The sequence below is a fragment of the Antedon bifida genome, chromosome 4 (genome assembly GCF_963402885.1).
Source record: "Antedon bifida chromosome 4, ecAntBifi1.1, whole genome shotgun sequence".
NCBI classification, from domain to species: Eukaryota; Metazoa; Echinodermata; class Crinoidea; order Comatulida; family Antedonidae; genus Antedon; species Antedon bifida.
In genome coordinates this window covers 23629822-23649066 of record NC_136229.1, presented here as the reverse complement: position 1 = coordinate 23649066, position 19245 = coordinate 23629822, and the positions used below count along the sequence as shown (strand labels likewise).

At 33.2% G+C, this 19245-nt stretch overlaps 3 protein-coding genes across 8 annotated transcripts; 2 read left to right on the top strand and 1 right to left on the bottom strand.

The window, feature by feature from the left end:
• Positions 1-1191: 1191 nt before the first annotated feature.
• LOC144841050 (mitogen-activated protein kinase kinase kinase 20-like) lies at positions 1192-6010 on the top strand. Of its 5 annotated transcripts, none has more exons than XM_078697215.1 (4): positions 1192-1265; positions 1717-2606; positions 3027-3101; positions 3512-6010. In XM_078697215.1, exons 2-4 carry the CDS (start codon positions 1740-1742, stop codon positions 3797-3799), a joined length of 1230 nt encoding a protein of 409 aa, XP_078553341.1. In that variant the 5' UTR covers positions 1192-1265; positions 1717-1739; the 3' UTR covers positions 3800-6010. The 5 variants fall into 5 exon arrangements, with proteins under 5 accessions (XP_078553341.1, XP_078553342.1, XP_078553345.1 ...); XM_078697216.1 differs by having other exon boundaries at positions 1200-1282; XM_078697219.1 differs by having other exon boundaries at positions 1212-1250.
• Positions 6011-6141: 131 nt separating this feature from the next.
• LOC144841047 (PAT complex subunit CCDC47-like) lies at positions 6142-12868 on the bottom strand. 2 transcript variants are annotated; one of them, XM_078697208.1, is made up of 13 exons: positions 12767-12868; positions 12033-12286; positions 11367-11450; positions 10947-11074; positions 10511-10676; positions 10221-10286; positions 9859-9960; positions 9495-9602; positions 9084-9169; positions 8858-8916; positions 8328-8437; positions 7533-7700; positions 6142-7405 (listed from the first exon to the last, which is right to left on the bottom strand). In XM_078697208.1, exons 2-13 carry the CDS (start codon positions 12270-12272, stop codon positions 7337-7339), a joined length of 1386 nt encoding a protein of 461 aa, XP_078553334.1. In that variant the 5' UTR covers positions 12273-12286; positions 12767-12868; the 3' UTR covers positions 6142-7336. The 2 variants fall into 2 exon arrangements, with proteins under 2 accessions (XP_078553334.1, XP_078553336.1); XM_078697210.1 differs by having other exon boundaries at positions 12033-12282; positions 12771-12849.
• A 122-nt stretch (positions 12869-12990) lies between these two features.
• Positions 12991-18492, top strand: LOC144841059 (exosome complex component MTR3-like). Its single transcript, XM_078697234.1, has 7 exons — positions 12991-13088; positions 16216-16273; positions 16763-17016; positions 17347-17407; positions 17654-17739; positions 17848-18027; positions 18173-18492. The coding sequence occupies exons 1-7, from the start codon at positions 13005-13007 to the stop codon at positions 18281-18283; spliced, it is 834 nt and encodes a 277-aa protein (XP_078553360.1). The 5' UTR covers positions 12991-13004; the 3' UTR covers positions 18284-18492.
• The last annotated feature ends 753 nt before the right edge of the window (positions 18493-19245 follow it).

Sequence of the window (19245 nt, the reverse complement as noted above, 5' to 3'; positions counted from 1 at the left end):
CCGGAGAGGTGTGTCATTTGTCCAATGTGCGGCATACCTTATGAATATCATGACGTACCTGTGCATCAAAAATGTTAATTACCTTTTTAGGTGACTATAACGCACCATTTTGACACACTGTACTGAGACCATGTTGTTTATTTTATGATATTGTGGGTGGTAAAGTGACAGACATTGACACACCATTGTTCATTGATGTGATGTAGCATCTAAGTTTTTTGACGCACCACGGTGTCAGTAATTATTTGTAAATGACGAATTGTAAATTCAACCAAAAACTCATTGACTCAGTCAATTTGACTTTTTTTGCTTTAAATTATAGTATTTTCAGGTAAATAATGTTGTTTTCGGTCCAACTTTTGGTCAAAGTGAAAAAAGATGGGCCTATAGAAAAAAAATAGCCATAAAAAATTCCAAATAAACGTGACCGATTTGGGCCCAATCGTTTTATTTGTTGGGCCTGATCGTCTGGGTTGGGACTGGGCTGGGCAGGCTGGGTGGGCCCGATCTCTCACACTTTGTTTTGGGCCCAATCGTTCGTGGTCCCGGTCGTCTGTTTTCCCCTGTAGTAGGCCTATATCTATCCTGACCTCCTTCTCCTAGGCCCACCAGCTAGGCTAGGCCAAGTAGTAGGGTGCTTCTCGCGAGCTAGTAGTAGCCTAGGCCTAGCCTAGTAGGGCATATAGCTAGGCTAGCTTAGCCCCCGGGCCCTGGCACCCTGGCCTGGTTAGTCAGACCTAGGCCTAGGCATATATAGCTGTAAAACTAAGACTCATATTTACAGGCTACTAAATACACATTGAGCTGAAATATTATTACACACCCCCGAAGATCTACTAGGCTAGTTGATATTCTTCTTCTTAAAAATGGAAATAAAAACTCGGACGATCCTTCGTCGACGGCGCGGCCATATTGTACACTGATAATAGTTGCCATGCGACAACCAGCAATTGGTGACGGGGATAAATCTAAACAAGTTGGCGCACAAACGTTTGTTTTTCTATTTTAAATACTCTAAAACATATAAATATTAAGCATATACATTTTTAAACATTAATAATATAAATAATTAAAATTGAAAGCTCATAATGACTCGTAGCATAATTAGTTTTAATTTTGTACCCCTATTAAATAAATAGTTTACTCAAAGACTGTCGGTACAGAATATCTCATGAGGGCGACATTCATGCGGAAGTTCGGGGGAAGATTAAAACAACAACAATAGGGCGGTGGTAATTATTTGCCAAAAAGTGGGAAAATCAAAGGTTTTGAATTTGATATCGTGTGTAAATTTAGTTTAAATCATTATTTGGTTAAATTGATTATTATAAATAAGTAAATTAATTGTCTGAAATTACTTGGTCATGTCTTACCACCCGACATCCGATTCTTTGATTCAGTCAGTCAGGGCTTGCCTGCTATTTTTGGCTGACCTAATGTAAAGGATAATTCGAATATGATAGGCCTAGCAATTTCTTTCCAGTTTTTATTCCCTGTAAAGGCACAAATAATAATACTTCTGTTATATTACATACAAACAATATTTCCTAGTAGTTTTAATAAGATTACAGGTAGGGAAAAAATTAAATTTGTGAAAATTACCTCTTTTATACAGTACAGTATAATATATATAATAATTATAAAATAGTGCTACTAGTAGTAGGGCCTAGCCTACTATTAATTTATTCAAAAATGTTTTCACGTTTTTGTTTACAGATAGCCTTCTCTGATGAATAACAATGGCAGGTAATGAAACAGTAACGGATTCATTTCCAGGGCTTTTGGAAATACCATTCGATGATATTGAATTTGGAAAACGTATTGGAAGAGGTGGAACAAGCAGCGTGTTTAAAGGCGTTTGGAAAACTAAAGACAATTTTCCGGTTGCGATTAAACATCTCAACCGTGTCCAAGAAATTGAACTTGTTACATTAAGAAGAATCAAAGATGATGAAGGAAAGAAACACATTGGTAGAAAGTTTATAACAGAGATTTTAGGTGTAATTACTCAAGAGCCTTGGTACTGTATCATAATGGAATATGCTGCAAAGGGGTCATTACTAGATTATATAAGCCATAAACGAAAACAGCAGCAACCTCGTGAGGATGACAAATTTTTCACATGGACCCGTCAAGGCGCCCTCGCATTAGAGTATCTCCATGAACATGATATAATTCACCGCGATATCAAATCTCCAAATCTTTTAATTACTGATAAATATAATTTGAAACTTTGTGACTTTGGAATTTCCCGTATAACTGATGGGACAATTAGTACTATCATGGCTGGGTCGTTACCATGGATGGCCCCAGAGAATCATGAGTTTTTTAAAGAAAGGTCAAATCACATAAAAGTTTCACCGCGTTCGGACATATACTCGTACGGTGTTGTGATTTGGGAAATGTGGACTTGTCAAAAACCGCAAGATACAGAGATGGTGGACAATATGTATCCACTAAATGAGGAAACGCCCTCTAAGTTAAAAGATATGCTGCATGGTTGCTGGGAGGCAGATAGAATGTTACGGCCAAGTATTCAAGAAATACTGAAAACTATGGAGGATTTGTCTATTACAATGGGTGTTGAAGTAAAAGACTTTATCGAGGTGTGTTTCCTAAAAATGTACTTCAATAGTGTTTACTCTGGTGGTTTTCTCACAAAAAAAAAAAAAACTGATTCTGCCGAACCTCCTTCTATGAAGAGACCACCAGTGGCGTAACGTCAGTCCTGAGGTCCCTGGTTTCGGAACCCTAAGTGGCCCTCCAACGCTGAAGGCCTTGAACGTTTTTAGCCATGTTTTAATGCCTGTTTTTTCCTCTGGATACTACTCAGGGGCCCCGATAAGCTCCGGGGCACCTGGGTTTAGCCAGTGAGCGCTCATAGCTGTTGCGCCACTGGAGACCACAAATTTTAAGGCCAAGAATGTTCATACAATACCAAACGCACAATGTATATTTTCACAGAAGCATACATTAATTCATGTTTCATTTCATTCAATTTAATTTTTGTTTTCTACAATTTATAGATGCCAGATGACAGGCCACTACCAAGTGGAAGTGGTGACAATAATGCTGTAAATGTCAAAGAAACATTACCACAAGTATGTAAACAATGATATATTTTTAGTATTCTTTCAATCAAGAAATTAATTTCTGACAATTACCAAATCCTTGTTTGTGATGTAATTGAGATACATTGTCAATTATATTGTACTTTATCAATCCAATTGACAAAATATATCCTCCAGCTAGGTCTGGCTTACCAGTCAAGTGTTTGCATTTGATATTTTCCAATATCATGTTGAATTCTGATAGAGAGTGGTGCTAATTGATTCTGATAAATCTTGCTGGCAAAACTGGTTTTCAGAAAACATTGTTTTTATTATAATTAAATTTAATATGTACACATTTATGACATATTTTCTTAAATAGTTTTACTTTCAATTTTTTTCACAGTTACAAAATTCCATAATACTGCATTATTAAAATATTTGTATTTTTAATATTTCAGGCTAAGAACCCCAACAAAACATTTACAGAACAGCATTTGAACACATTGTCAGGAAAACTAGGTGAATGGGAAAGTCTTGCCAGATCTCTTGGAGTCACGGATGCAGAGATCTTTCAAGCTAAGAATGAAAACAAGTTTTCAGCACGTAACCAGGTGTTCGGAGCCTTCAACAAGTGGCGGAAACGCATGTCATCGACGCCTGATTTCGTCAGAATAAGCGATGTGGTAAAAGCGTGTCAAGAAGAAGGCATAGAGCAATCTGTATACCAGTTTCTACTGGATCTATAAATTTTAATTCTTTTTAAATTTATTGTTTTATTATTGATGGCTTTTTCTGAATCGCAAACTTTCTGCCAGCTGCAGACCGAGAGTCCTCTTTCTTTCCATAAATCTCTTTGCAATAGACAATTTCTCTTGCCTTCATGTTCTCTTTGCTGTGCAGCCCTTCAAATGTAACATAGGCTTTCCAATTCTATGGGAACCATCTTTTAACTGAGAATAAAGTACAGTATTTCGGTAGCTAGCATTATTATTTTAAGAGATACCTATCAAATGTGTGTAATGTGTATTTTTTATAGCTGTTTGTTACTGATTTGAATTGACAAGAATAGTTTAGATGCTGTAATCTTCTAAAGGATTTTTTTTTACATTAAAAATTAATGAATTTTTATAATTTCAGTTGCAAATATTATAAATATTTTATCAAACTGTTATAAACAGTTGTTTTGTATGTTATTGAAATACTGTATTTGACCTGTAAACCAATGCTGTAACCGCATAGCTTAGGTTAACTCCAAAGGACTTCAATAAATTCATTGTTATCCCCTCCCACTAATTTTTAGTGGAAGGGGAATATGGGAATTGGGATATTTTGTAGCCAGGACATATAGGAATATACTAGGTCAAATTCAGTAATAGCGTGACCTTTCAAAGGTCTATCATTCTAATTTATTTACATAACCTTGTGTCCATTGTGACATGTGACAATAGGTCATTACGTGGATTACCTACTTTAGAATGCAAGTAGTAGTGGGGGGTGGGTAAATAAGTATACCATGCTAATACCCTAATTACAGTAGAATCCCTTCTGTGGGATACCTCTATTCAGGGGACACTTTACTATGACATGAATGAGGGGAAATATATATTTTAACACTACAGTCAACCCATATCCAGGGGACACTTTGTTAGGTTCCATACAGTGGTTCAACTGTATTGGGAATAGGAGGGGTAGGTAAAAAAGTACACCATGCTAATACCCTAATTACAGTACAACCCCTCCTGTGGAATACCCTTATTAAGGGGACACTTTACCACGATATGAAAGATGGGAACTATGTTTTTACACTGCAGTCAACCTCTATCCAGGGGACACTGTTGTTTGGGGCCATACAGTGGATCTACTGTATTAGGAGGTAAATAATTATTGATGCTAATACCAATAGGACTCTATTGATGCTTTTCTTCCATTCTGTTTATATGTGCTGTGTGCAATAGGTAGCAATAGACTATTGTCAATTTCTTCAGTACCAGACACCCTTGGACCAACCCAACATGCCTGTATTTTAATTATTTTCCAGGGGAACTGGTATTGAGAAGTTGATATACTAGTATTTTAGTTGGTGCAAGATTTTAAAACAGTATAATTTTACTTGTAGCAAAAAATGCTATGCAATTTTTGGTTTGCAATTTAGTATTATGTCTAAAATTTGCATAAACAATATAGAAATTAATTAGATAAATAATATTAAGCTTCATTGCTGTGCATTATTTTTGTTTTACTTTTGCGAATTTTATATTTTTCAAGAATGATAAATGTTATTAATATTTTAACCCAGACAATTTATGTAAGGTGTTTTAAAATTATATTGTAACAATTAAAATGTTAATATGACAATGTATTGTAATTGAATAAGATAACAAATAAGAAATTTAAATTGGTGTGTCAATATATATTCTGTTTTTTTTAAATTAATTCAAATATAATAACGTTTGTATAAAATGAACAGCCTGCCTAATATTATATAATGTTATACTGTTAGAGCAGTAAGTTTATTCCTTATGTGAAAGGTATGACATGCCTATATATAGCTAAATCCAATTATTGTATTAGTAAATATATAAATGACGTGGTGGCGCCAGATTCGACGCAAGAGCCTATATAATGACTTGTGCATGATGCAAATTTGTGGAAAAAAAATAATTTGATTATAGAAAATATACACAGAACATTACACCTTGCTGTTTTTGCTCAGCATGTTTTGTTTGTTTGTAAGGCAGTGGAAATGTCTGGAAATCAAATTACAAATTTTTAAAATTACAGATAAATGGAACTTTAAATGTTGTGACTTTGGAATTTCTCGTAACTTAGCGCTATCATGACAATGTAGTAAATTGTCATTTCTGTAAAAAAAAATGTTTTCCAATCAGATTTTTTTTCTCCCTGGTGCAGCTTTTATTTGTTTTAATAAATGTTTTGTAAAGCTTATGCTTCAATTAAAATCAGTTTGTGTTTTTTTTTGTTCTTTTTCATAAAATGCATTTGAGTTCTCAATTACATCTCACATATCCATTCGATTTCTTCATTCTTTAGACACTTCCATGAATTTCAAAGCCAAAACATACAACAAACCATACAATTATTCCACAGTAATGTTTTAATTAATTCATTAATAAGAGTATATAGTGTATAATCAGAGAGCTTATGCTAAGTACCTACTAGTAGACTTGGCCTACGTCTCTAGCTATTGTCTTGTTCATGTTGGTGGTACTGTATTCCTTTACGAGTACCAGAACCTAGACAATAGTTACCAGTACCAGGATCCTAAATATTTGTTAGCAGTTCATTAATTAATTAACCTATTTATCCATAATTATTGCATACACTTTTTCTTGTTAACTAAATCATTCTGCAGAGTTTTGGGAGCCTTTTGGAAAATTAATTAAAAAATTAATTACTGTATATGAAGTCCTCTGTTCTCTTATTCTATTATTACATTACTTTGTAACTGTATTTAAAAGTGAAAAAAGGTGACACTGTTTAGAAGGTATGAAAACCCCCTGGTACTACCCTTGAATAGAACCAAAACTTTGGGATAGGAAGGCAAGCATGTTAACCACCAAGATACGGTACCATTATTTTATTACAGTATAAAACGATTTCTTTTTCCCTCCACATGTACAACAGTAAAAACCTGTAGAAAATGTTATACTTGTTTCATGTGGAAAGGTAAAAGATCAAAATGCTATACACAACGTTTAGCGCAAGTTACAATTCTTGCTGCTCAACGAGAGGACACACATACCCTCCTTCAATTCCAAGATTTGAATTTATAAAAGTTAATAACACTTCACAAGCACAATTATTCTTGGAAGTTGAGTAGCTTATATTAATATTCTGTTTAAACTATTTTACATAAACAATCCGTTATACTATTAGAAAACCCAGTACGTACCTATACTATAAAAACAAAAGCACTATCTAAAACAAAATGTACATCCATAAATAATTTCATTATACGAGTTAATTGATAATTTTTCCCAAAAAAAAAACCAAAAAAAAGATCACAATTGTTGTTTATGTATACAATATTTAGCACCTAAAGTACACACAGAGAACACATCGCCGCATGCTAATATAATAACTACTATCAAAAAGATTGCATACTAAAAAATCATTAACTTCATTTCATACTTAAGTTTATTTATTACTTATCTAACAAATAACATTGTACACTTTGTATTTCTAATACAGTCCTAAAATTGTGTTGCATTTTCATGCAGAGTCAACATTGTTAACATATTTCGTATATGAGTATCACAAGTTTAACGGATTTTGACTTGCTTCTGTTTAGAACTTGAGCGTCGCTTTGCTTCTTGCTTACGTTGCTTGTCCTAATAAAAAAATAAATAAAAGAAACCAAATTTTACTTTTGTATTTTCTGTCTGTATTAGATATCTAATCTTGAAGACTTTATAAAAAAAAACACAAAGTATTAAAGCAACAAACATATTTATTCACCTCAAGCTTTCGGATTTTATCCGGATCGTCTTCGTTCATCAGACGTTCATTCTTGGCGCGTATCTTCTCTTCCTTTCTCAGCTGCGATGCTTCCTGTCGCTGTGCGTGTGAAAGTTTCTCAAATGATTCCACGAACTTTGCACGTGACTTGTCAGCTTTAATTTTTCCCTGCAAAAAAACCCAAACAGAATGTTTTTTAAACAATGATGAATAACTTATGAATATCTATACTAGTAAGAACATTTGTTTCAAACATGCTGTCACTTATCTCCATTATAATTTATTAAAACACATCCGAGTGTATCGTTAGTATCCGATTGGTTAATTTTGTATCACATGCCAAAGTATTTAATGGCTCTATTGCATGGCAGCTCTGAATTTGTTTCAAACATGCTGTCACTTATCTCCATTATAATTTATTAAAACACATCCGAGTGTATCCTTAGTATCCGATTGGTTAATTTTGTATCACATGCCAAAGTATTTAATGGCTCTATTGCATGGCAGCTCTGAATTTGTTTCAAACATGCTGTCACTTATCTCCATTATAATTTATTAAAACACATCCGAGTGTATCCTTAGTATCCGATTGGTTAATTTTGCATCACATGCCAAAGTATTTAATGGCTCTATTGCATGGCAGCTCTGAACCTTCAATATTTCAATTCATGATGAAAATATTCACCCCATTCAAACAAACTACTTCTAGCACTCATTTCATTTAAAATACAATTTCCAAAAACATTTGAACTTTAATTGTGGAATAAAAATAGACAAAGACAAAGTAGACATTACCTCCCTGCTAAGACGGTATCTCTTGACCTTATCAATACAATAAATGACCATCTTCATCATTGGTAGCATGGCCTCTACGTCTTTAATAGTTGACTTACCTTTACCTGGAACTAAAAACAAAGCTTTTTATTTATTTGGAAGGGATTCTGCTGTAATTTTTCTTTTCAATTTCTAAATTGTTTTCCTTTTTTTTTCCGTATTTATATGGTGTTGGGTTATTTTGTGATATCACAAACTTGTGTAAAAACAACAATCAATGTTGATTGTAGATTGTACTGTACATCAGTCTCGTGAATAAATAACGTTTATATGTATATATATGTAACAATTGTCCTTTAATTGGCTAAATGCACTATACTGGTTAGCTGATTGGACAATTTGAATTGAATTTTGCTCAACCATTGGCTGGAAACTTTTAAAAACATTGACAGGTACTAAACAATATTTAAATTATTTCTATTAAATTGAGTTGATCCGGAAAAAAAACAGACGACGATAAAAAATACAGTCATTAGAAAATGAAAACTTACTTTTAAAATTGAAAATAAGAACTTTGGTAGTTTCTGGCATTTTGGTAGGCTGGTCTTCCCTGAAAACAAAATAATTGTAGAAAATTTGTGGATCCTAACCGATAAACGTACTAAACTAGTACAGTGTGGAACATTGGTATTTGGACACCTATGTTTCTAAATTACAATCTAGGTGGTTGAATATACCTTACAGAAAATATAAAATATAAATATTATAAAAACTTACTCAGTGGAAGGTCGTGACCCACAGTACTGATCAGAAAAATGCATATAATCAAACATTTCTGGATATGCATTCAAACAATTTTGAATCTGAAAAAAATACATATAATTTAAAAGTAGTGCACAAACAAAATATTTAGTGTAGTCCAAAAAAGTACAATTTACTAATCAGCTGCTAAACTGTCTAAAGTGGCTGATGAACCTTGATGTTCTTACACCATCTAATGCTTGGCTCCTACTAAAGGAACGCAAGCACAACGTAAATTCATTTGACCAATCACAAGCGATGAATTATTCAAACTGTCAGTTGTGATTGGTCAACATGTTTGCATTGAGCCTCCGTCCTTGCGTTTGCGTCTTTAGTGGGAACCAAGCTTTAAGAGTCTGATAAAGCTCACTTGATGTTGCTACCTACCTTAGAATCTATTATTCCCTGAGCTAGATCCCCCATTTCTGCTAAAATACTAAGTGACGATGAAAGACCAAATTTATCACCGCTACGTCTTTCTGGACAAAAATTATACTGAAATTCAAAACAAGAATAAAATTAGTTTTAAAATGTATCTAAAATCCAGTTCAGACATAACATATGTAAATAAAACAACAGAACTAGAGTTTAACACACAAACGCAAAACAAAGAATATTAGATTTTAAAGTGTTTAACTAAAATGCAATTTCACACAAGATAAACTCATCATCGTCTCAGTACAATATTAAAAAAAAAATCAATTAAATCTAAATTAAAAATATACTAAACTAGAGAGACAAAGATACTCACCAAATCATTCATTTCTTTGCCCATTTTCGATGCAGTTTTCTTGTTGCCAATAAATAAGACAAACGTGTCCATGTTCTCTTTGCTCATTGTTACTGTTATTTTCTGAAGGAAAAACAAAAGCAATGAATAAAGAAATAAACAAACAGATAAAGAAATCTTTCAATGATTTGGTTAAAAAATCTTTCTATTCTGGTGTCAAGCCATGTGGCCAGCTCTCCTAAGGCTGGGGCGCCACAAACCAAAGCCATAAAATCGACAAGACTCCTCAAACTAAGTTCCAGTGCATACATATCTGGCTCGTGTGCACTTTAAAAAAACCTATTGCATTTTGTAATGATGATTACAGAACATAACAAACTTACAACTTCATCTGATGTTGGTCTCATCATCTTTGCCATAACGCTCACCAAGTCTTGCCTCTTTAAAAACTGTGTGTAAAAAAACATGATGCTTGAAAATACTAATAAAGCAAAATAATATATTATAGGGTATATTCTTTGTTAAAGTAAAATACCCAAAATGAAAACTTTGCCAAATCTTAATATGTTCTTATGGTGTCTCAGTGGTTCCAAATCATTCAAATGGGAATATCACACTTAAGTGTGATTGGTGAATACGGAGTTATTTATAGAACATTTTAAATTAGATTTACATTAAGCTCCACCAGCATGCCTTCGCAATATATTCGTCCTGAGCACCAGATCAGGTATCTACTCTCACTATCCTTCATCAGAACACCATTCTGGATCGTATCTCCGCTTCCATCGTCTCCAACTATTGAAAAGTTACTGTCAAGAACCTCTTTATGCACTCGAAACCTGTCAAGATAATTAATCTGAATAAAAGACTTTCTAAAACACAGTACTGGGGAAAATAAATTAAACAATAACTAGGATTATGTTAACATTTTCTTTTATTTTTCAAATGATGTTATATTTATGTATTTTGTAGGTACACAGTCCCAGTGTGTTGATCTGGGCCTCTATGGATATATAAAGTTTGACTAATATTACAGATTGGATGTTTTTAATTAGTGTATTTAAAGGGGCTAGCAAGCAAAGATACTAAACATTTACTATGGTACTTACCAGGCTGTTGCTAATTTATTATTTTTGTTTTTACCCGTCAAATAGTTCAGCACATAAGACAAGACGCCAGCTACCATTATGAACTCAAGGTAATAGCTATCCCAGTTGGTGCGGAAATGAAGAGGTACCTGAAAAAAATACAATGAATATCAAAGATGTTTTCAGACTTAAATTGTAGGGTGAAAAACAGTTGATCTAAGGTGGGACTTGCCCTCCAGATCACTAGGCTGGGTCTACACTTAGGCCAGCAAGCTTCTGCTCGATGATCCAGGTTGGATTCAAGCACAAATAATAATAAGACAATTATAAACTCTGATATAATTGTATGCTTGAAATAAAAGAGGTTTTACTGTATAGCAAAGAATATTAATATATGTTTATGAATATTCACTAGAGCTCATGAATATTTAATTTGCTTACATCTTTAATCTTCAGGTCAGCGTCTTTGTTGACTCCCTTCAAAGGTTCAATGTTTTCAAACTCATCTTCATCAAATTCATCATCCTGAAGAAAAAAAATACATTAAATTTTAATAGGAAAGTATGTAAACTATAAGGTGCAAGTAAAATATTATGTAAATCATCATGTCAAAATATTGTAATCAACAAAACATTTTTAATACGAGAGAACAAATATAAACAAATTTATAGCAAAACGATTTTTTGGAGGGAAAAGAAAAGAGAGTCAGATTTTTAAACCAATCCAAGTGAAAGTTTTACAGTTTCATAGATCAAAATTTGATATAAGGTTTATTTCCAACAATAGTTTATATAACATAACATAATAAAGTACATGTTTTATTATCAACAAAGTGCAGGAAAAGGAGTTATACTGTAGATCATCTGCTTATTTGTTTTAAATCATATTGTGTACAAATAGGTTAGTTATAAACCTCTGTCTACACTATCAAACTAGTTTGACAAGACAGGTGTGATGTGTCCAAATAGGGTAGTGATATACCCAAATATGGTAGTGATACGACATCATCATGTCTAAATATGGGCACATTACATTTTTTTGTCACATAATGTTTGATAGTGTAGACAGAGCTTAAAATGAAATTTTAGACACTGTTCATACGAGCACCTCAAGGTTGTCACCAGTTGTAAAATCGGAGTCTTCTTCATTGACAGCTTGTTCGTTTGTCTCTTCTTCATTAAACTCCTCAAATGCGGCGTCTCCCTCGTCCTCAACTGTTGCTTCTTCTTCATCATCGAGATCTTCAAATTCGGCAAACTCATTATCTTCAACATCTGCTCCTTTCTGAATACCGTCGACGAACGTGAATATGAGTAAACCCATATAAATCAAGGTTAGAAGCTTCATGATGAACTAAGTTTCTAAATCAATAATAAAGTGTTTAAAATGTTGTTATATACAGTATATGTCAATTATCATACACTACCAGTACCACATTAAGGAATCATATATTATTTTATGATACCAGCAGATCCTTCCAGACTTTTAAAATGTAATTACTGTATAAACAAAAAATCTTATTTTTTTTACGAGATTGATATGATAGTAAAGTATAAATCATTATTACATAATAATAATAGTGAATTGATTTGTACAATGTTATACCAAAAAAAGATATTCATCCCATCAACCCTCCCCATTTTATTTCACACAGACAACCGTCCTGCAGCAAGAGAGAGACCCACTCAACCCACAAAAAAAACAAAACATGGAGTAGGCGCGCCTGAGACCCAACGCATCCACCCAGACTCGAAGAACATACAATACAACGCAATATGATAGTTACTGTCTAAGTTGCCTGTACATTTAATTACTAATGATAGCCTAATTTATTTACTTACACAGTCTATAAAAAACACTTAAAATGCCAAATTTGCTAGGCCTAGTTCAGACAATAAAATCAGACACGACACCGGTCACACACGCTTTGTGCCTACTCGTCGTGGCCTTCAAATCATTCTGAGAATTGATCAGTTGTTCTTCGTTAATTATAAGTGGTTCGAGTCGGGCCGTAAATATTCTGAAATTTAGTTGAGTAACAAGGTTGCAATATTGGTGGCGCTGTTCTACAAAAAAAACATGCCTGATACAAAACGAGTTCCAGGTCCAGAATTTACACAACCTTATCAATGGTTTTACAAAGAAAAGGAAAAACCAAAAACTGTGAGTCACTTCTGTAATATTAATATACACATAAAAAAAATTGTAGGCCTAAATCTAGCCTTGGCCCTTGCTAAATCTAGGCTAGGCCTAGGCCTATATAGGCCGTTGTTGCATGCGGGTGCTGGTCAACCCGTACCCAAACCAACCCGTACCCATGCCAACTCGTACCCAACTTGGCTAACCCGTACCCAAATAATTGGTCAACTCGTACCCACTTTGGCTAACCCGTACCCAAACCAACCCGTACCCATGCCAACTCGTACCTAAATATTTGGCTTACTCGTACCCAAGTATTTGGCTTACTCGTACCCATTATTTGGCTTACCCGTACCCATTTTTGGCTTACTCGTACCCATTATTTGGCCTACTCGTACCCGATTTGAATAATTGCTTGTAATGATTTGATCGGCGCAAAACTAGTGGTATGCTTTTGCCGTATGAATATTTTTATATTTAAATTGTTTTTTTATTTTACAGGTCTCGGTGAAATGTGTGCTAATAAAAATGACCATTGATTTGATTGTAAACTTCGTTTAATTAGGCATATATTTGTTAACATTTATTTAAATGTAGTATTATAGTTTTATAAACGTATGTTTGATGTGTCTTTTTTATTTACGTAAGAGAACATTAATTAATAAAAAAATATTTTAACTGTTGTATTGTTAGTAATAGTATTACAATTCAATTAAGCCCAGGTAAAGTACCAACAACGTATAATTTTATACTTTTTTTTTTGGTATATTTAAAATTGGTTGAATTAACAATGCCCTGTTTTAAGCAAAAAGCCTGCAGGGCTATGGGGTCGAATTACTCGTAGATTTTGTGTTACATGTTTTTGCTGACCGGGATTAACCTTTTAATAGTAAATAGTTTCGTGATTTTAAAATACGAGTGACTACTTAAAAATGTATTAAACATTTTCGAAATGTTAAAACAGTTTAATATTTTCCAAAACTTGCAAAACAAAACAACAAAAACCATTCGTTTTAAAACGATTTTCAAAAATCATTATCTGTAACATAAAATGAAAATACAAATTATGTATAAAAGATATTCATGTTTACTTTTAATAATTCAAGTTTTCATCATCACAGACTAGTGGGTATTTCAATTTCCGTGTACTACTATTCGTAGTAAATACTAGATTAATAACTATTCATAAATGAAAAAAAATAGAATGCAGCACAGCCGACCACTGACATCTTCCATGTAAAACAGCACCCTCAAGTATTAACTTGACCAAATACGACGTACCCAAATACGATGAAAGCTGTGCTTTTTTCGTACGAGTCTGTAGATATTATTATAATTTTTAGGTCAATAGTTTTTGCCATTATAATATTGAACATATGATTGGTATCTAAAAATTTAATAAAACTGGGTTTAAATGTAATATAAATATACTTTAAATAGCATTAAACTTGGGTACGGGCCAGCCAATGATGGGTACAGGTGAGCCAAAATTTTGGGTACGAGTAAGCCAAAATTTGGGTACGAGTTGGCATGGGTACGGGTTGACCTGTATTCGTTGCATGCATGCACCACAACAACGAACGACAGATCAGTGTCAGCCTATCCACTACCCACCACAAGCTGATACTGCACAAGGCTTAACTTCATAGATAATACAGTATGTTGTTATTAGGTTATATGCATGATATGCATATAACCTCTTGATTCTGTCAGGATCTTTATTTATTTATTCTTTCCTTAGCACTATTTTGTCCGTGAATTATCTTGGCATCAGTTTCATCTAGCTAAGTCAATTTTTCAGAGTATATTCCTTATGGCCAGGAATCGATGTGGTCATGTTTTCACGGTGCGCAATCATAAATTACGCGGTCTACGCGCGATTTAATGAAATCACGTTTGTAATCATATCTTCACAAGCATGAATCACTTTTAAACAAAATTTGGTACTCATAAATTTCAGGTCATATTTCATCATATGGCAATATAATTACGTGCGTAGCGCATATAACGCATGCGTACGCGCGCTTAAAAGTTTTAAAATTGTCAAAATTTATTTTCGATGAAATTAGAGTACGTTTCAGGCAATTTTAAGCGTTTAAAAAATTGCCACGAGTGCGCAGAATTTTGCACGCGCACTGCGCGTTAAACGTTAATGCGCACTATTTTTGCCCGATTTCTGTTTTACAACCTTTCTTTAATAATATCATCATATTTGATTCACTTTTCAACTCGAAATTGCGTTATACGAGCACGTCAAAAGTGACAGGCTACGCACGTATAAGTTAACAAAATAGTGAAAATATGCTAAATTTTAAAATATATATCGTCAGAATGCTGGGGAACACCTATTTTTTATTTCATTTTCTTGAAGTGTATGTATCATATGTATGATTTATTATCAAATTAAGAGAACAAAAGTTGATTAAGTCATCATTAATTGCATATTGAATTAAAAAAAATTAATTTTGACAATCAAACAAATTTTGACATTTTCTTAGGCCGAAATAACAAACTTAACATTAACTTTCTTTCTTAAGAAGTTCATATATTAAAGTTAAAAGTATATAGTTTGACAGTGCATCATTTTTTTAAATTTTTAAAGATGTCATCATAGTAATAAATTATAATTCATTGCGGTATGTAATAATCTATCTGCACCAAAGTGGCTACTGAATAGTAAATACACGGAGAAATCTTTCTACATGTTTTAGTAAGTTGTGTATGGCTCGGTGGTCTGTGCTCGTGTTTATGGCATTCAAGGTACCGAGATCGAGCCTCACCTTGGGTAACGAAACGAAATAAGATTTTTTTTTATTATTTGTATTGTTTGTTCAATTTTATTTCTTAGTGTATAGATTATACACATGATTTATAATGAAATCTAGATAAAAAGAAACTTATGTCTTTATTATTATGTAACAAATATGGTTTATGACATTATACGCAGAGGGATCTTTGATCGGATTGCGATACCGGCTATTGTATTTGCCTTAGCAAGATCTTAGCATATATTATAAATAATTAAAGATTCTGAGAAAATCAATAAATCAATATATCTTTTACAAATCAATTATCTTTATTTTAATCAAATGCATATAACCTATAATTCGTCATAGTGACGAATTAAATCTAGTTATTACTTTACTTTTAGGTTGGTAAAAAATTCAAAAGACCTGATGGAAGAAAACCAGATGAACTTAGACCCGTTTGTGAGTGAATTTTAGAATTTAATACAAATTCAATAATATATAAAAATTACTATTATTAATATTAAACATTGTTATGGAATGCCCCAAAACAATCATCCCTCCACTAAGTTTTATGGGAATCGTTCATTTTCTTCGGCATCCGTTTCTTAATGGAATGCGTTGCCTTTTGAAATCCGTCAGGCTACTTCCACCAGTGTCTTCAAATCTCTCTTCAAAACCCACCTTTTTAATTTGTAATTTTTCAAAATTTTCTGTCTTTGTAAAGCGCATTGAGGCTTTCAGCATAATGCGCTATATCAAGTACCAGTTATTATTATTATTATTAATACTAGTACTACTCTTTGATTAATATTTAATGTTTTCTAATAATATAAATATATATCTTTCTGTTTTAAAAGTAAACAATAATGTTTTTGATATAGGCCTAGCTACTAATAATGTTAAATTACCAATAACACTACATTTAACAAAAGTGATATTTTTTTTTAGTTTTAAAAGCTGGAGTTGTCAGTCAATCGAAAGGCTCTGCATACATGGAGGTTGATAAAACGAAGGTGATGTGCGCAGTTTACGGGCCACACGAGGTTGCACGCAGGGAAGATTTCCAGATGAATGGACAGCTACGGTGCGAGTTTAAGTTTGCCACGTTCGCATGTCGGATTCGTCGTCAACATCAAAGTGACGGAGAAGAAAAAGATTATTCTGTCATCATCCAGCAAGCACTGTCACCTGCTGTTTGCCTTGTAAGCCCTGTCTAAACTATACAACTTTATGTGACAAAAACATGTGATGTGCCCATATATGGACATGACGATGTCATATTACTACCATATTTGAGCATATCACTATCATATTTGGGCACATCACACTTTTTTTGTCAAACTAGTTTTATAGTGTAGACAAAGCTATTACCAGTTAAAACCCAAAGAATGCTCTAGTATTTAATTGCTTTTAAATCTTTGCCACCCAAACTCGAACTGTATATCAATTTAGATTATTACCTATTTACATCATAGTAAATGTATAATATGTAATGTATGTCTAATATTTTTTGGTTTAATCTCTCATTTCAGAGTAAATTTCCTAAAGCTCAAGTGGACATATTTGTGACAGTACTTGAAGAAGGAGGAAGTTGTAAGGAAAATTTTGTATTTATTTTACATTAACAATTAATTTTTAAACAAAGATAATGAGTACATTAGAAGATATACTTTCCCATGAAATGAACAATTGACAATATATGTTTTGGCAATATATGTTTTAACACTATGGCCAACCTGTAATCAGTGGAAACCTCTATAAAAGGGAGTTGAGTCTTAAAGGTACTGTACTGCAATAAAGGAAAATTGTTGATAGTATTCATACCATTTGTGATTTCAGGTTTGGCAGCGGCGTTGACGTGTGCGTCTGCCGCTGTGGCCAATGCTGGTATTGATATGTATGATGTGGCCATAGGATGCTCAGTGGTAAGTTGTAGTAAGATAAGGGTATTCAATAGCAAAAGAGTTTTTGTGTCAAGACTCATTGAAAATGACCAATATTTAGAAATTTAATATTGATTTATGTTTTATTAGAAGCAACTTGGAGAATTAAGTTTAATTGACCCGACCTATGACGAGGAACAATTAATAATGAAGGTCAAAGAAGATTCTGACAACAATATCGGTCAAACCACAGTGTGTCTACTGCCCTCTATCAACCAAATTTCGGCCTTTTTGCAAGAAGGGGAACTAGACGTGGAAGCGTCGGTACAGGTAAGTATTTTCACTGATTAGCACAACATTTGTAGTTTACATTTCAAAAGGTCATTCAGGTCACAGGTTAGGTCAAAGACTGTTTAGTCTACAAGTATATCGGCATAAATTCTTTTACAAAATGTTCTGTTCTTTTGGTTATCAGGGTATGCAGAGTTGCATTGAAGGATGTCAAAGGTTATATCCTATTGTCCAGCATTGTCTGCTGACCTCCGTCAAACAGAAGTTACAGAATGGTGGAAAGGAAGTCACATGACTTGGGATTTGAGAATGTTTTCATCTATACAAAGGCGTGGAAACAAATATTGAGGTGAGGGCCAGAGTGATGGTAACAGTACCGATGGTTTTCAACTCGGTAATTGTTTAGATGTACATGATTTTGAAATGTACAGTTTCCACGACAACGTATCTGTTACATTATAAATCATTTGAAAAAGAGAAACTGTAAGTGAGCCTGCAATATTATTATGCTGAAACTACTTTTAGCAGGTCTATTGAATAAAGGAATGATTTCCTCCATAGTACATCGATTGCAAGTAACTTCACTATCCCAAAGTGGTAATTGGAACTGAAACATAAAACAGAAATAAAAGTTGCTGGTATACATACATGTAACGTATGTATATCTGATCAATAACTTAATCATAATTATTACATTTCAATTAAATTCAAAGAACATTTATTAACGTCCAACAGATAAAATGTAACAAAAAAACAACAATGGCAAGAGATAATAAAGAAAATGGACGAAGGCAGATCATAGAAAGATGTGAATCTTGTGACGGGATTGCCTTTACAATTACATCATTTAATATTGAATACATTGTTATTCCATATTAAATTTTGTCCACCATATGTGACTACAGCGACAGGCCCATCGGGCCTTTTGTAGTCTCTCGACTATATATATTATATGCTAACCATTGTAATAATGTTATGCTAAAATATGGTCAATGGTTTCTTGAATTGAATGTTGTCTATTAAATTAAGTAGTATTACTAACATAAACAAATTCCTGAATTTCGTCAACTCTTTTTGTTTTCTATGTATACTTTCTTTTGATCAGTGCAGAATGAGAATGTCCTGTTTGCCAAAATGTTTTGTTTTACGAATATTAAATCTAAACTAATAATAATATAACTAAGTATGTAGTTGGTTAAAACATCGTATGGATACTCTAGATACGTTCTTTTGTCTGATATAATACATCGATTTATG

Excerpts from the sequence above, each read along its gene's own strand:
- LOC144841050 (XM_078697215.1), top strand. The coding sequence starts at position 1,740 with ATGGCAGGTAATGAAACAGTAACGGATTCATTTCCAGGGCTTTTGGAA. Across the intron at positions 2,607-3,026 it reads AAGTAAAAGACTTTATCGAG|ATGCCAGATGACAGGCCACT; the intron begins GTGTGTTTCCTA and ends TACAATTTATAG. Across the intron at positions 3,102-3,511 it reads TCAAAGAAACATTACCACAA|GCTAAGAACCCCAACAAAAC; the intron begins GTATGTAAACAA and ends TTAATATTTCAG.
- LOC144841047 (XM_078697208.1), bottom strand. The coding sequence starts at position 12,272 with ATGAAGCTTCTAACCTTGATTTATATGGGTTTACTCATATTCACGTTC. Across the intron at positions 11,075-11,366 it reads CTGACCTGAAGATTAAAGAT|GTACCTCTTCATTTCCGCAC; the intron begins GTAAGCAAATTA and ends TATTTTTTTCAG. Across the intron at positions 9,170-9,494 it reads AGGGAATAATAGATTCTAAG|ATTCAAAATTGTTTGAATGC; the intron begins GTAGGTAGCAAC and ends TATTTTTTTCAG.
- LOC144841059 (XM_078697234.1), top strand. The coding sequence starts at position 13,005 with ATGCCTGATACAAAACGAGTTCCAGGTCCAGAATTTACACAACCTTAT. Across the intron at positions 16,274-16,762 it reads AGATGAACTTAGACCCGTTT|TTTTAAAAGCTGGAGTTGTC; the intron begins GTGAGTGAATTT and ends ATTTTTTTTTAG. Across the intron at positions 17,408-17,653 it reads ACTTGAAGAAGGAGGAAGTT|GTTTGGCAGCGGCGTTGACG; the intron begins GTAAGGAAAATT and ends TTGTGATTTCAG.